The sequence below is a fragment of the Leptodactylus fuscus genome, chromosome 5 (assembly GCF_031893055.1).
Source record: "Leptodactylus fuscus isolate aLepFus1 chromosome 5, aLepFus1.hap2, whole genome shotgun sequence".
Taxonomy (NCBI): Eukaryota; Metazoa; Chordata; class Amphibia; order Anura; family Leptodactylidae; genus Leptodactylus; species Leptodactylus fuscus.
The window spans coordinates 191,682,910-191,693,566 of NC_134269.1; the positions used below are offsets into that span (position 1 = coordinate 191,682,910).

The window sequence follows — 10,657 nt, forward strand, 5'->3', positions numbered from 1 at the left end:
TTCAGGGTGCTTCCCAATAGAGGGCAGCATAACAGTAGTTCCATATAGTAAGCCTTCATTATGTGACCGAGATTCCTAACGTGACCCTCCCCCTTCCCTCCACAGCCACCATCTTTGTTTCTGGCAAACAGTTTCAGAGCTCTTTTCACTGAGACTTTTTTTTTTAACAGTATTAAATTCACTCAGTCCCTCAGCTCGGAGGATATCACGGCCACACTCGCCATCTTGTGACAGGAAGTAGCCCGCTTTACTGCTGTTTTGTCACCTGACCCCAGCAGCTTGCGTGCAATCACTTCCGGTGAGGCGAGTGACCTTTGCCCCCGCAGCCCAACTTCCTTCCTTTCCTGTAGCGGCTCCACGAGAAGACGTAGCAGTAAGTGCGGGGCCGGGGACCGAAATCCGAATCAATCCTCAGTAACGGCGGGAGCCCGGCGGCCATGTACCGGGGCTGGGGATAAGGGGGATGACTGCTCTGTGCACCGGGGTGTATGAGGGCCGGGGGCTGCAGGACGGCTGATATAGGAGCTTATACTCTGCACTGGCTGTAATGGAGGAGGCCCCGGCACTGCCGCGCTCTGGAGTACTGCTCAGTCCGCACACCGGGCGGGGGTGGCTGCTGTATGTAGTGCTGTGTGTATATATATATATATATATATATATATATATATATATATATATATATATATATATATGGTGCTCTGTAATAGCAAACACTACACGTTCTAGAGCGCAGTGTTTGGCCTTACACGGTAGATCTGGAGTCTAGTATACAGCAGGAACAGCTCGGTCACAAACTTGGCTCTGCTACATCTGTGTGCATATAAGATATATGTAGGTCTATGGCAATGTCTGTGTATATAGATAGAATATATGTTATTTCTATTACGGATGTGAGTTTGCCATACATAGCTGGTTGTGTTTTTCTCCCAGTGGCCGGCACATGGGCCCTGGGCTGTGTATATAGGGCCTGTGTACAGGCACTGGAGCTGTTTATAGCCCCCTCACCCCCAGCCACTTGCTCACTATGAGCTATGTTTATATACCTGTCCTCCTCTATTCTGCCTCTGGTAAGAGGGTCGGACATTTGTTCAGTATTACCGGGTGTTGTCTTTGCTTATAGCTATAACTGAGGACTTCCATGGAGACCACCAAGATGGGGAGGGGGATTTGCAGGCCACTGGCTGGGGACCACTGATCTAAGATGTGTTAATGATTTATCTTGTATTCTTTCCTAGAAATGGCTCCACGTAAGGGTAAGGAAAAGAAGGAAGAGCAGGTCATCAGCCTGGGCCCACAGGTGGCAGAGGGAGAGAATGTCTTTGGAGTCTGCCACATCTTCGCCTCCTTCAACGACACATTTGTACACGTGACCGATCTGTCCGGCAAGTAAGTCACCAGTGTTGCCAGTTACAGGAAATGGTGTAACCTTGGGTATCAGTAGGATGGGCATAATGTCTGTACTGCTGCCAGTCCCTATGTCCTTAACATATATTTACTTCTGTAGGGAAACAATCTGCCGTGTGACCGGTGGGATGAAGGTGAAAGCCGACAGAGACGAGTCCTCCCCTTATGCTGCTATGTTGGCTGCTCAAGATGTTGCCCAGAGGTGCAAGGAGCTTGGCATCACTGCTCTTCACATCAAGCTGCGTGCCACTGGTGGAAACAGGTAATGGCTAAACGCATGATGACTAAGCTGAAGTAGTTGAAAGGATATCGTCACTCCATAGAGAGAGAACCACTATTTAGGTGTGTGGAGGTCTTATTAAACCATGAGCGCTCCACTGCAAAGGAACATGGGAAGAATATGCAAATCTGACTTCCATGATGTAATTAGGATGCCAGTGCATCATGGAAGTCAGATTTGCATATTCTTTCCATGTTCCTAAGCTGAGTTAGACATTACACCTAAAAAAAAAGTTGTGATCCTACAGCTCTCCCCCATACCCACACGCTTGGTGCATCTAAGATTGCATGTGTACTGAATGGGATGGTGAGGTAAGGTGCTGCTGGGATACAACTAGTGCAGCCTTCTCTCCCTACCACTAAGGGGGGGGGGGGGGTACTGTACAAGGTTTAAAGCGTGTGGTTATATGCAGTGTGCTAGTGTTCTTCTGTAAGATTTCCTCTAGGAGAGTATATGGGCTGTATTCCGTGTAGCGTTCTGCCATGTAGGCAATGGCTGCCTGTGCACAGATTACATGCTGTCTGTGTTTATAAGAAATATAGATCTATTGAAATTGTAGAAAAATCTCATGTCCATGGCAGACACTGAGAATGGTCTTACCAATGCAGTCATCACTCTGTAGTGTGTGCACAGCCTGGCCATAGCGGAGCGCTGCCACAAAGCTATTAAGCTCCGCGCTAGTCCCTTGGTTCTGTTTAGTTTGGGTTATTCATCAGAGATGGCTAACATACTAGAGATGACCTGGTCAGCCATGGATTGGAGTGAGTGATGAAGGGTTTGGAAGGTTCTAGTTTAACTTGCAGAGCTCCAGCTGATGTAGAAAGTTAGAGGCATGTTTACACAGTGAAGTTTGATCTCATTTTGAGGCAGATTTGGTCTCATAATTTACGGCAATAAACACCCGCAGACTCTCACATTTGTTTCACTAGAAGGCTAACAGAAAAAAGAAGCTTCCATCTTGCTGTTCAGGCACATTCACCTGATTGTTTGGGGTTTTGTTTTTTTGTTTTGTTTTTTTTTTTTTAAAAAAGGCAGATTCTGCCCAAAAATCAGCAGTGAATTTAGCCTTGATTCTGTCCACCATTGTTTTCAATAGGAAACAGATGGAAGCTGCAGAGTTTGTACACAAGATACTTGGCTTCAGTTTTTGCCACCTGACCTTCACCTAAGGCAGCATTCAGACAGCCCTAATACATATTTAAAGCACAAGATGTTTATGGCCATATTCCTAGCCATAGGAGCAATACTTCCTAGGAAACTGTATGAAAATGGACTCCTGTGTGATCTGGGTTTGGATGTGTCACGGTTTCCCCTGTAAATGCCATTGGCGCTTTAGTTTCTATGTGGTGTGAAGTCTTTGTTTTCAGCTTAGATATGGTTACAGTCACACTAGTGTTGCCTTCCTATAATGCTCATGTTTTCTGAAGGAGAAGCAGATGGCTAACACTGCAGGAACGCATGAAGTCCGTTGTTATAAAGTCCTGCATGTAGGACTCTTCCTCTCACGATTTTCAGGTGGCTACTGCATCACCCTGGCGTAGATGTGAACATAGACTGAACGCCTTTGCTGGTGTGTCTGACATTTTTAGGTTTCTTGTGTTAGTCATGCCCTAAAACTCCAGAAAAGCTCTACTTTATAGTGTAGAATGATATCTGGTACACACTAGGGAAAGTGCCTTACTCCATATAGCATAGTATACACAAGTTATAAATTCTGTAGGAGAAATCTGGACCAGAAGCTCATTTGTATTTACTGTTCCAGGGATTTTTTGATAGAGTAAAAATAATCTAACCTGTCTTGGTCCTGGTACAGCCCCCTTCTTAAGCTCAGACCCTGGATATCACATCCTTTTGATACATGTTCTTGCTGTTGCTCAGTCTAATGTTGGCGGCTGCGCTGTCTGGGGGAAAAAATGGACAGCATATGAATCTACTGTGGACAATGGAGACGCTCACATTCATATTTATTTTTTTTCATGAACCTGTGGTCATAGGCCTGGTATTTTTACCTCTCACAAACTTGCATTTACAGTTTCAAAACTGACCTCCAGCTTTGCACAGAACATGTCCCCCCTCCATGGAATCTGCATGAGAGAGACATGTTGTGTGTAAAGCTGGAGGAGGTCAGTTATGACACTAAGTGCAAATTTGTGAGGGGTAAGATATCTCTTCTCTTATGGGTGCAGCAACAGAATTGTTTAGGCAATATATTTCTGTAATTCATGCCACAAGACTTGAGCTGCCTCCCTGTAGGTGGCACTAGAGACAGTTTTCATTAATCCGGCTATTAAGTCTAAGTTGTATTTGCATTCCCTTTTCCAGGTCTTTGATACACATTTCTATGGAGCTGTTGAGATACCTCTGTCTTTGTGCATAAGTCATCCAGTCATCGGGGTTGTCATGTTTATTTCTGTTCTCTTAAGGGTTGTTGTATCAAAATATGCAAATATGTTCATCTAGATGGGGGGGGGAGAAAATTTGCTCTAGTGCCACAGTTTGGAAGATGGCTCCCTATAAATCGATGCCTGTTCCTTTCCCTATAGGAGAACTTATTTGCACAGTTGTCTTTCAGCATTCGTCAGTGCATGTATGGTCTAAGACTCTGCAGGCTACCTGTTGAGATGTGTTGGCTCCTTGAAGAGGACCTTTCTTTTCCTCTGAGATGGACAGTATTATATACTGCTAGAAAGCATTGAATTCAGCGCAGTGTCAGCTTTGGCACCTGGGTGCATACAAGCAGCAATATCGGTACCATTACTTTCAGTACTTGATATCTCTCTTGTCAGAATGTCCTGCTTTTACAGCCTAACATCTATGATGACTCTAAGCTGTAAAACCTGCCCTTCTGACAGTGGAGGGATATCTGTACCGAAACTAACAGTACTGATATCTCTGGCACCTAGGTACATACTGGCAAAACTGTCAGCTCTCTAGTGGTGCATATAATACCGCCCATCTGCCAGGACATGAATGGTTCTCTTTAAGCAGACTTGGTGCCCCTTCTTGGCAATAAGGGAGGTTAAATGACTAGTTTGACGTTACTTCAGTGGCAACAAATTTACCATTGTTTATTTTTTAGGACCAAGACCCCTGGACCTGGTGCCCAGTCTGCACTCAGAGCCCTGGCTCGTTCTGGCATGAAAATTGGCCGCATTGGTAAGGACTTGCATTTTATTCCTTAGAATATGACTTTTATATTTGAATGCAGTAAACAGTTAAAGGGGTTATACGGGTTCAGGAAACATGGCTAATTTTAAGAAAGCTGCCTGTCCTCTTCTCAGACAAGGAAATCACATCTTAGGGCCATGTGCATGCAGCTCAGTCCCATTCATTTGACTGCATATTTTGGACTGACCGAACCTAATCACTTGGCCTTCATCAGTCCCGTAGACTTGGAATTGTGTGTGTATTTCTACTGTCCACTTCTAATGTTTTATTTATTTATTTTTTTTCCAGAGGATGTGACACCCATCCCATCAGACAGCACCCGCAGAAAGGGTGGTCGCCGTGGTCGTCGTCTGTAGTTATCCAGCTTTGTTCAATTGTTAATAAAATATCCGACCAAAAGAAATGTCCCTTTTGTTTTACTATGCTGTATATTCATTGGGGGGAGGGGCAATGCACCAATATAAAACATGATAGAGTAAATATCTGCATTAGTATGCACATTGAGGTGGTCGCCCGGACCTGGAAAATCTACTTGCCAGAATAGTAATAATACTGGAACTTGTTTAAGCACTTCAATGCTGCTGGTTAGTGTGTGTGCGATCCGCTCTAAGTGTCACCATATTGTATAGACTAAGAACTGGTTGGACTAGTAGAATTAGCATAACGTTGGTGGCAAAGTTGTAAAATAGGTCTGGCGCGTGGCTAATGGATATGAAACTGGAGAGGAGTCGAATCTCATTAAGGCTGAGGGGGGCTGAGCTCTCTAAACAAAAGAATGTAAAATGGCTGCAGACATGGCCCCACATAGATTTCAACAATCTGAAATCCTCCACATTAGTAGTGCTGGAGGCATCTTAAGTGCTTGTGGGGGAAAACTACCCCCCTCCCCTTTGCAACTCATATCATGGAGTGGTAATATCTTGTCATGGCATCTGGGGGCTTAAAGGGGCTCTATCATTGGAAAAAGTCATTTTTAACTAATCACATCCTTGCATAGCCTTTAGAAGGCTATTCCACACCTATCTTTAGTATGTAAATTGCCTCAGTACATTTTGAATAAGTTAGTTCTTCTTTATATGCTAATGAGCTTCTCTTGCACCCCAGAAGTCTCATTGTGCACTGTCTTCTGTATATATAGCACAGGCTGCTGCTGCCTCCTCCCTGCTCTCACACAGCAAAGCCAGCTCTCCTCACTGACAACTTCCTGTGCACCGAGAAGCTAATTAGCATATGAATAAACACTGACTTATTCAAACACTACTGAGGCGATTTACATACAAAAGGTAGGTGTGGAATAGTCTTTCTAAAGACTATGCAAGGATGTGCTTAGCTAGAAATGACTTTTCCCAATGATAGAGCCCCTTTAACTGGGGACCTCATTTTAGTACTTAGGACCTGCTAGAGCTAAGTAATAGACTGCTCACTACAGACATAACACACTGCAGTCCTGTGGTGACCCCAACTTGTCTCTGGTTTTCTACCATCTAGAACAGCAGTTCACACTACATATTTGACCTTCCTGTTTTTATAAGGAAAATATCTTTGTACCCTGTTAGCTAGTGGATATCATTTCCACCTTCCTGTTTTTAGTGATGGCTCCATTTTATTATAACTGTATGATTGCTGAGTCTGAAAGCAGGAGGGGTGTGAAGTTCTGCTATATTTAATATTGCTTAGGCCGGGGCCCCACAGACCAGAAACGCCGCGATTTGCCCGAAGTGGAGACTCTGCGGGAAAAATCGTGGTGTTGTACAGTGCAGGCAAAGTAGATGGGATTCATGCGAATCCCATCCCCACTTTGCGCAAAAGATTGCAGCATGGACACGCTGCAATTTGCAAAGTCGTTGCGGCTTTGCAAATTGCAGCATGTCAATTATATCTACGGAAACTCTGGCAACTTTCTCGTAGATATAATGTTAAGAGAAAGTTTGCAGAGGAAAACTCTGAACTTTCTCTTAAAAGAGCTGCGGAAAGAACCACAATGCGATCACGCAGCAGTTCTTCCCGTAGCGCTTTAGTGCTGCGGATACGGCTCATGGAGCCTTAGCCTTATACCAGTTTATTGGTACAAATCACCTCTGCGATCTACACCAGGTAGAAGCTGATGCAGAAATGGCACACAACCCCACAGAGGAGCCTCTGCATTTATAAAGAGGATGCCACCTATTGTTTTTTTTTTTGTAACGTATTTCTATCACATTATACTCTGGGATTTCTCATGAAGCAGACCATCCCCTTACACAAAGACCACTTTTTTGGGCAAATATTTGAGCAGAAACCCCTTAGACTTAGATGCACTGTAAGACTAATATGGCCACAACTGTGTAGCTTTGGACTGTAGCAAGAAACTTGTAAGGGACATCAGGGAGAATAGTCACCAACATGGCTCCAGAGCAGAGAATCCATATCATAGTTAATGTAACTTGCAACTGAGGTGCTGAGTAGAGATAAGCGAGTACTAATCAAAACTGCTGTTTCGAATAGCACGCACCCATAGCAATGAATGGAGCTGGCCGGCCATTCATTCCTATGGGTGCGTGCTATTCGAAGTGGCAATTTCGAATAGTACTCGCTCATCTCTAATGCTCAGCATACAAATGCATCTCGATAAATTAGAATATCAAAATGGGGCCAAACAGAATACCAAACACAAATGTGAGCCGGGCCTCACAGCCAAGGAAAACCCAAACGTCATCAGAGAAAATTAGAATAATTAACCCAAAAAAGATGCAAAGGCTTCCTAAGTATTTAAAAGGTCCTTTAGTCTGGTTCAGTAAGTGACACAATAATGGGGACGACTGCTGACATGATAGACGTCCAGAAGGCACAAGGAGGGTAAGCTACAAGAGGTCATTGCTAAAGAAGCTGGCTGGTCACACAGTGCTGTATGAAAGCATATTAATGGAAAGTTGATTGGAAGTAAAAAGTGTAGAAAAAGGTGCACAAGGAACCGGGATAACCTCAGCCTTGACAGAATTGTTAAGAAAAAAAACATTCAAAAATTTTGGGGTGATTCACAGTGGACTGCTGCTGGAGTCAGTGCTTCAAGAGTCACCACACAGACGTATCCGGGACATGGGCTACAAGTGTCACATTCTATGTGTCAAAGCCACTCATGACCAATAGACAGCGCCAGAAGCGTCTTACCTGGGCTTACTGTCACTCAGGGGTCAAAGGTGTTTTCAGATGAAAGTAAATTTTGCATTTCATTTGGAAGGTCCCAGAGTCTGGAGGAAGAGTGGAGAGGCTGCTGTACCCAATCCAAGCTGCTTGAGGGCTAGTGTGCAGTTTCCACAATCAGTGATGGTTTGGGGAGACATGTAATCTGCTGGTGTAGGTTCAGGCCTGGTTCACATCTGCATCTGCAATCCATTTGGGGGAGTCTGCATGGGTAGCCCCCTGAACGGACTACCGAACGCATTGGCAAGGGTGTGCAGTGAAAGCACACGGGCCCCACAGACTATAATGGGTCCGTGTGCTTTCCGCACGAGTCATGCGGAAAGGAAAGTAGATTGTGAACTATACTTTTCTGTCCGCATGTTCTTTACGGAAAGCACACGGACCCCATTATAGTCTATAGGTTAGCCGCAGGAGATGTTTTTTGGAGCCGGATTCTGATGTGGATTCCGGGTCAAAATCCGTGTGAACTCAGCTTAAGGGAGAGGGTACCATGGACTTTTGTTCATGATATCACCTCTCCCCCACCCATATGAATCAGAAGCATACTTGTCAATTAACCCCTCATATGCTACTGTCTGCAGCACCAGGTTTTAGAGATTAAAAAAAAAGTAAAAACTGACTTTTTGTCAGGTGTTCGCACTAAGCATCGTTGGGTGCCATTCATTGTCTGTTTTAAGCCCTGGGGCTGTGCTTGTCTCTGTAGGGTTTAATAGAGAAGTCCCTGAACTCTGAACCTTGTATCTTTGGGACTGAGCAGTAAGTAACTGAAGCAAACACCCTGGATGGGACTCCATTGTGGCTCTGCACCTTAGACGGCTCCTCTAGGGTTTATCCTTTCTGCTAGGACCGCACTTTGGTTTCCTTCACAACCTCAAAGAAATGTCTGCTGTAGACATACACTCATCCTATAGCAACCTACACACAATACTGTACACATTACTGTACATCTTACAGGTTGTGATCTCTCTCACCTCTGACACTATTTTTCAGTTTTCCATTCACTATTAATAGTAGTTTCTGGTCACCAGGGCATTACATTACATTTTAGGTTAAGCTCATCTGCTTTCGAGGCCTTTATGTTCATGTTATGACCTTCATGTTTCTTGTGCTGCTGTATCTATGGTTTGTCAGAAGGGGGCACTGCAGTAAGTTGTGATGGATCCATAAGGTTCTATTTATTGGCTTTGTTTTTACTGGATGTCCTTATAGCCTTTACTTTTCATCTTCTTTCATTATTTAGGGGGTTTATTAGGGGGGTACAGAAGACATGTATTAATAAATAAGGACAATGAAGCCTTTGAGGCTCTTGGCTGGTCCCATACCATTTGTTTATCGGTCCCCCTCTCCATAGGGGTCATAATTAAACTTTTCCCTAAAATGTTCCCTACTTTGCTTATGGGATATTAAGCCAGACCTCTAACCCTACCAGTCCCTTTGTGCTCCCACAGATTAATAGTGCCCATATAGTAATGGTACCCCGACATCATAATTGCCAACTCTCCTGAAACGTCCAGGAGGCTCCCAAAAAGAGGGGGAACATTTGCAGGACATCTGCATCACCATAGTTCCCATCTTTTCAGACCCTAGAGTATAATAATCGGAGACACAGGAGGGATACAAACATAAAACTAACTCCAGCCAGTAATGGCCTATTGAAAAAAAGAAATTGCAGCGGTAGCGGCTGTCATTGGGCCCACTAATGTCCCGGGTCCTATGGCAGCCGCTACCACTCCTACCCCGGTAGTTACGCCCCTGGTACCTGATAATTTACTGCAATGGTATCCAGCTACATCCACATTAGCAGCAGGGATTAGTGTCGAGCGAATAGTATTCGAATCCTAGATAGCGAAGGGGTTAAGCCCTGGCTGCCGGCGCCTGCAGCGCACCAGCCACTCCCATTCATTCCTATGGAGCGAGGTATTCGAAACTAGAGTTTTGAATACTATTCGCTCATCTCTACCAGGGATTTCTATCCTCTTCTGAGGGTTTGGTACAATGTATCAATCTGCAGTCGAGGATGGGTTAGTTCATGACAGAGCTGAAGACATGACGGGGTAGTTGCTGAGGCATATTGTACTGATGTTTAGGTATCAGATAAAACTGCTATATCAACCCAGGCAGGATGTGCACACTCAAGTGTCACGCCAGATTGTAGGCAAGTGCAAAATGGCTGCAAAGTTTGCTATTTCTTGCATTCATCCACAACAGTTTACCATCTGTGCAGAGATTGTAGCCACTTTATGCCACATCTGCCTAACTCCAGCCTCAGATGACACTTATCAACAGCAAAGTCATTAAGGGGACCTCCGCTTCTGCTTATTGACATTTCCGTACAACGTGTGCCCCTTGTTTTAGGTTCACCTATATGATGGAATTCCATGTAAGTCTACAATAGATTTGTTGTAGAAATATCTGACTGAAAATCAGTTTCATACGTTAAATGTCAGATATTCCAGCTCAGCCTCACACATGTGGATATGGGTGTGAAGGTTGTAAATATATGAATCACAAAAACATTGTTAAAATTAAAACTAAATGCAGTATAACTATTTATGTTTCAAACTGAATATGATATTATGTGACAAGGTGACGCCAGCAACATCTGGATATAGCTATAATATGCCT

The 10,657-nt window shown here is 44.2% G+C and overlaps 1 protein-coding gene across 1 annotated transcript; it reads left to right on the forward strand.

Annotated features, from left to right (window-relative positions):
* The first annotated feature begins 310 nt into the window (after positions 1 to 310).
* On the forward strand, positions 311 to 5,255 carry RPS14 (ribosomal protein S14). Its single transcript, XM_075274946.1, has 5 exons — positions 311 to 373; positions 1,236 to 1,386; positions 1,505 to 1,666; positions 4,764 to 4,840; positions 5,141 to 5,255. The coding sequence occupies exons 2-5, from the start codon at positions 1,238 to 1,240 to the stop codon at positions 5,206 to 5,208; spliced, it is 456 nt and encodes a 151-aa protein (XP_075131047.1). The 5' UTR covers positions 311 to 373; positions 1,236 to 1,237; the 3' UTR covers positions 5,209 to 5,255.
* The last annotated feature ends 5,402 nt before the right edge of the window (positions 5,256 to 10,657 follow it).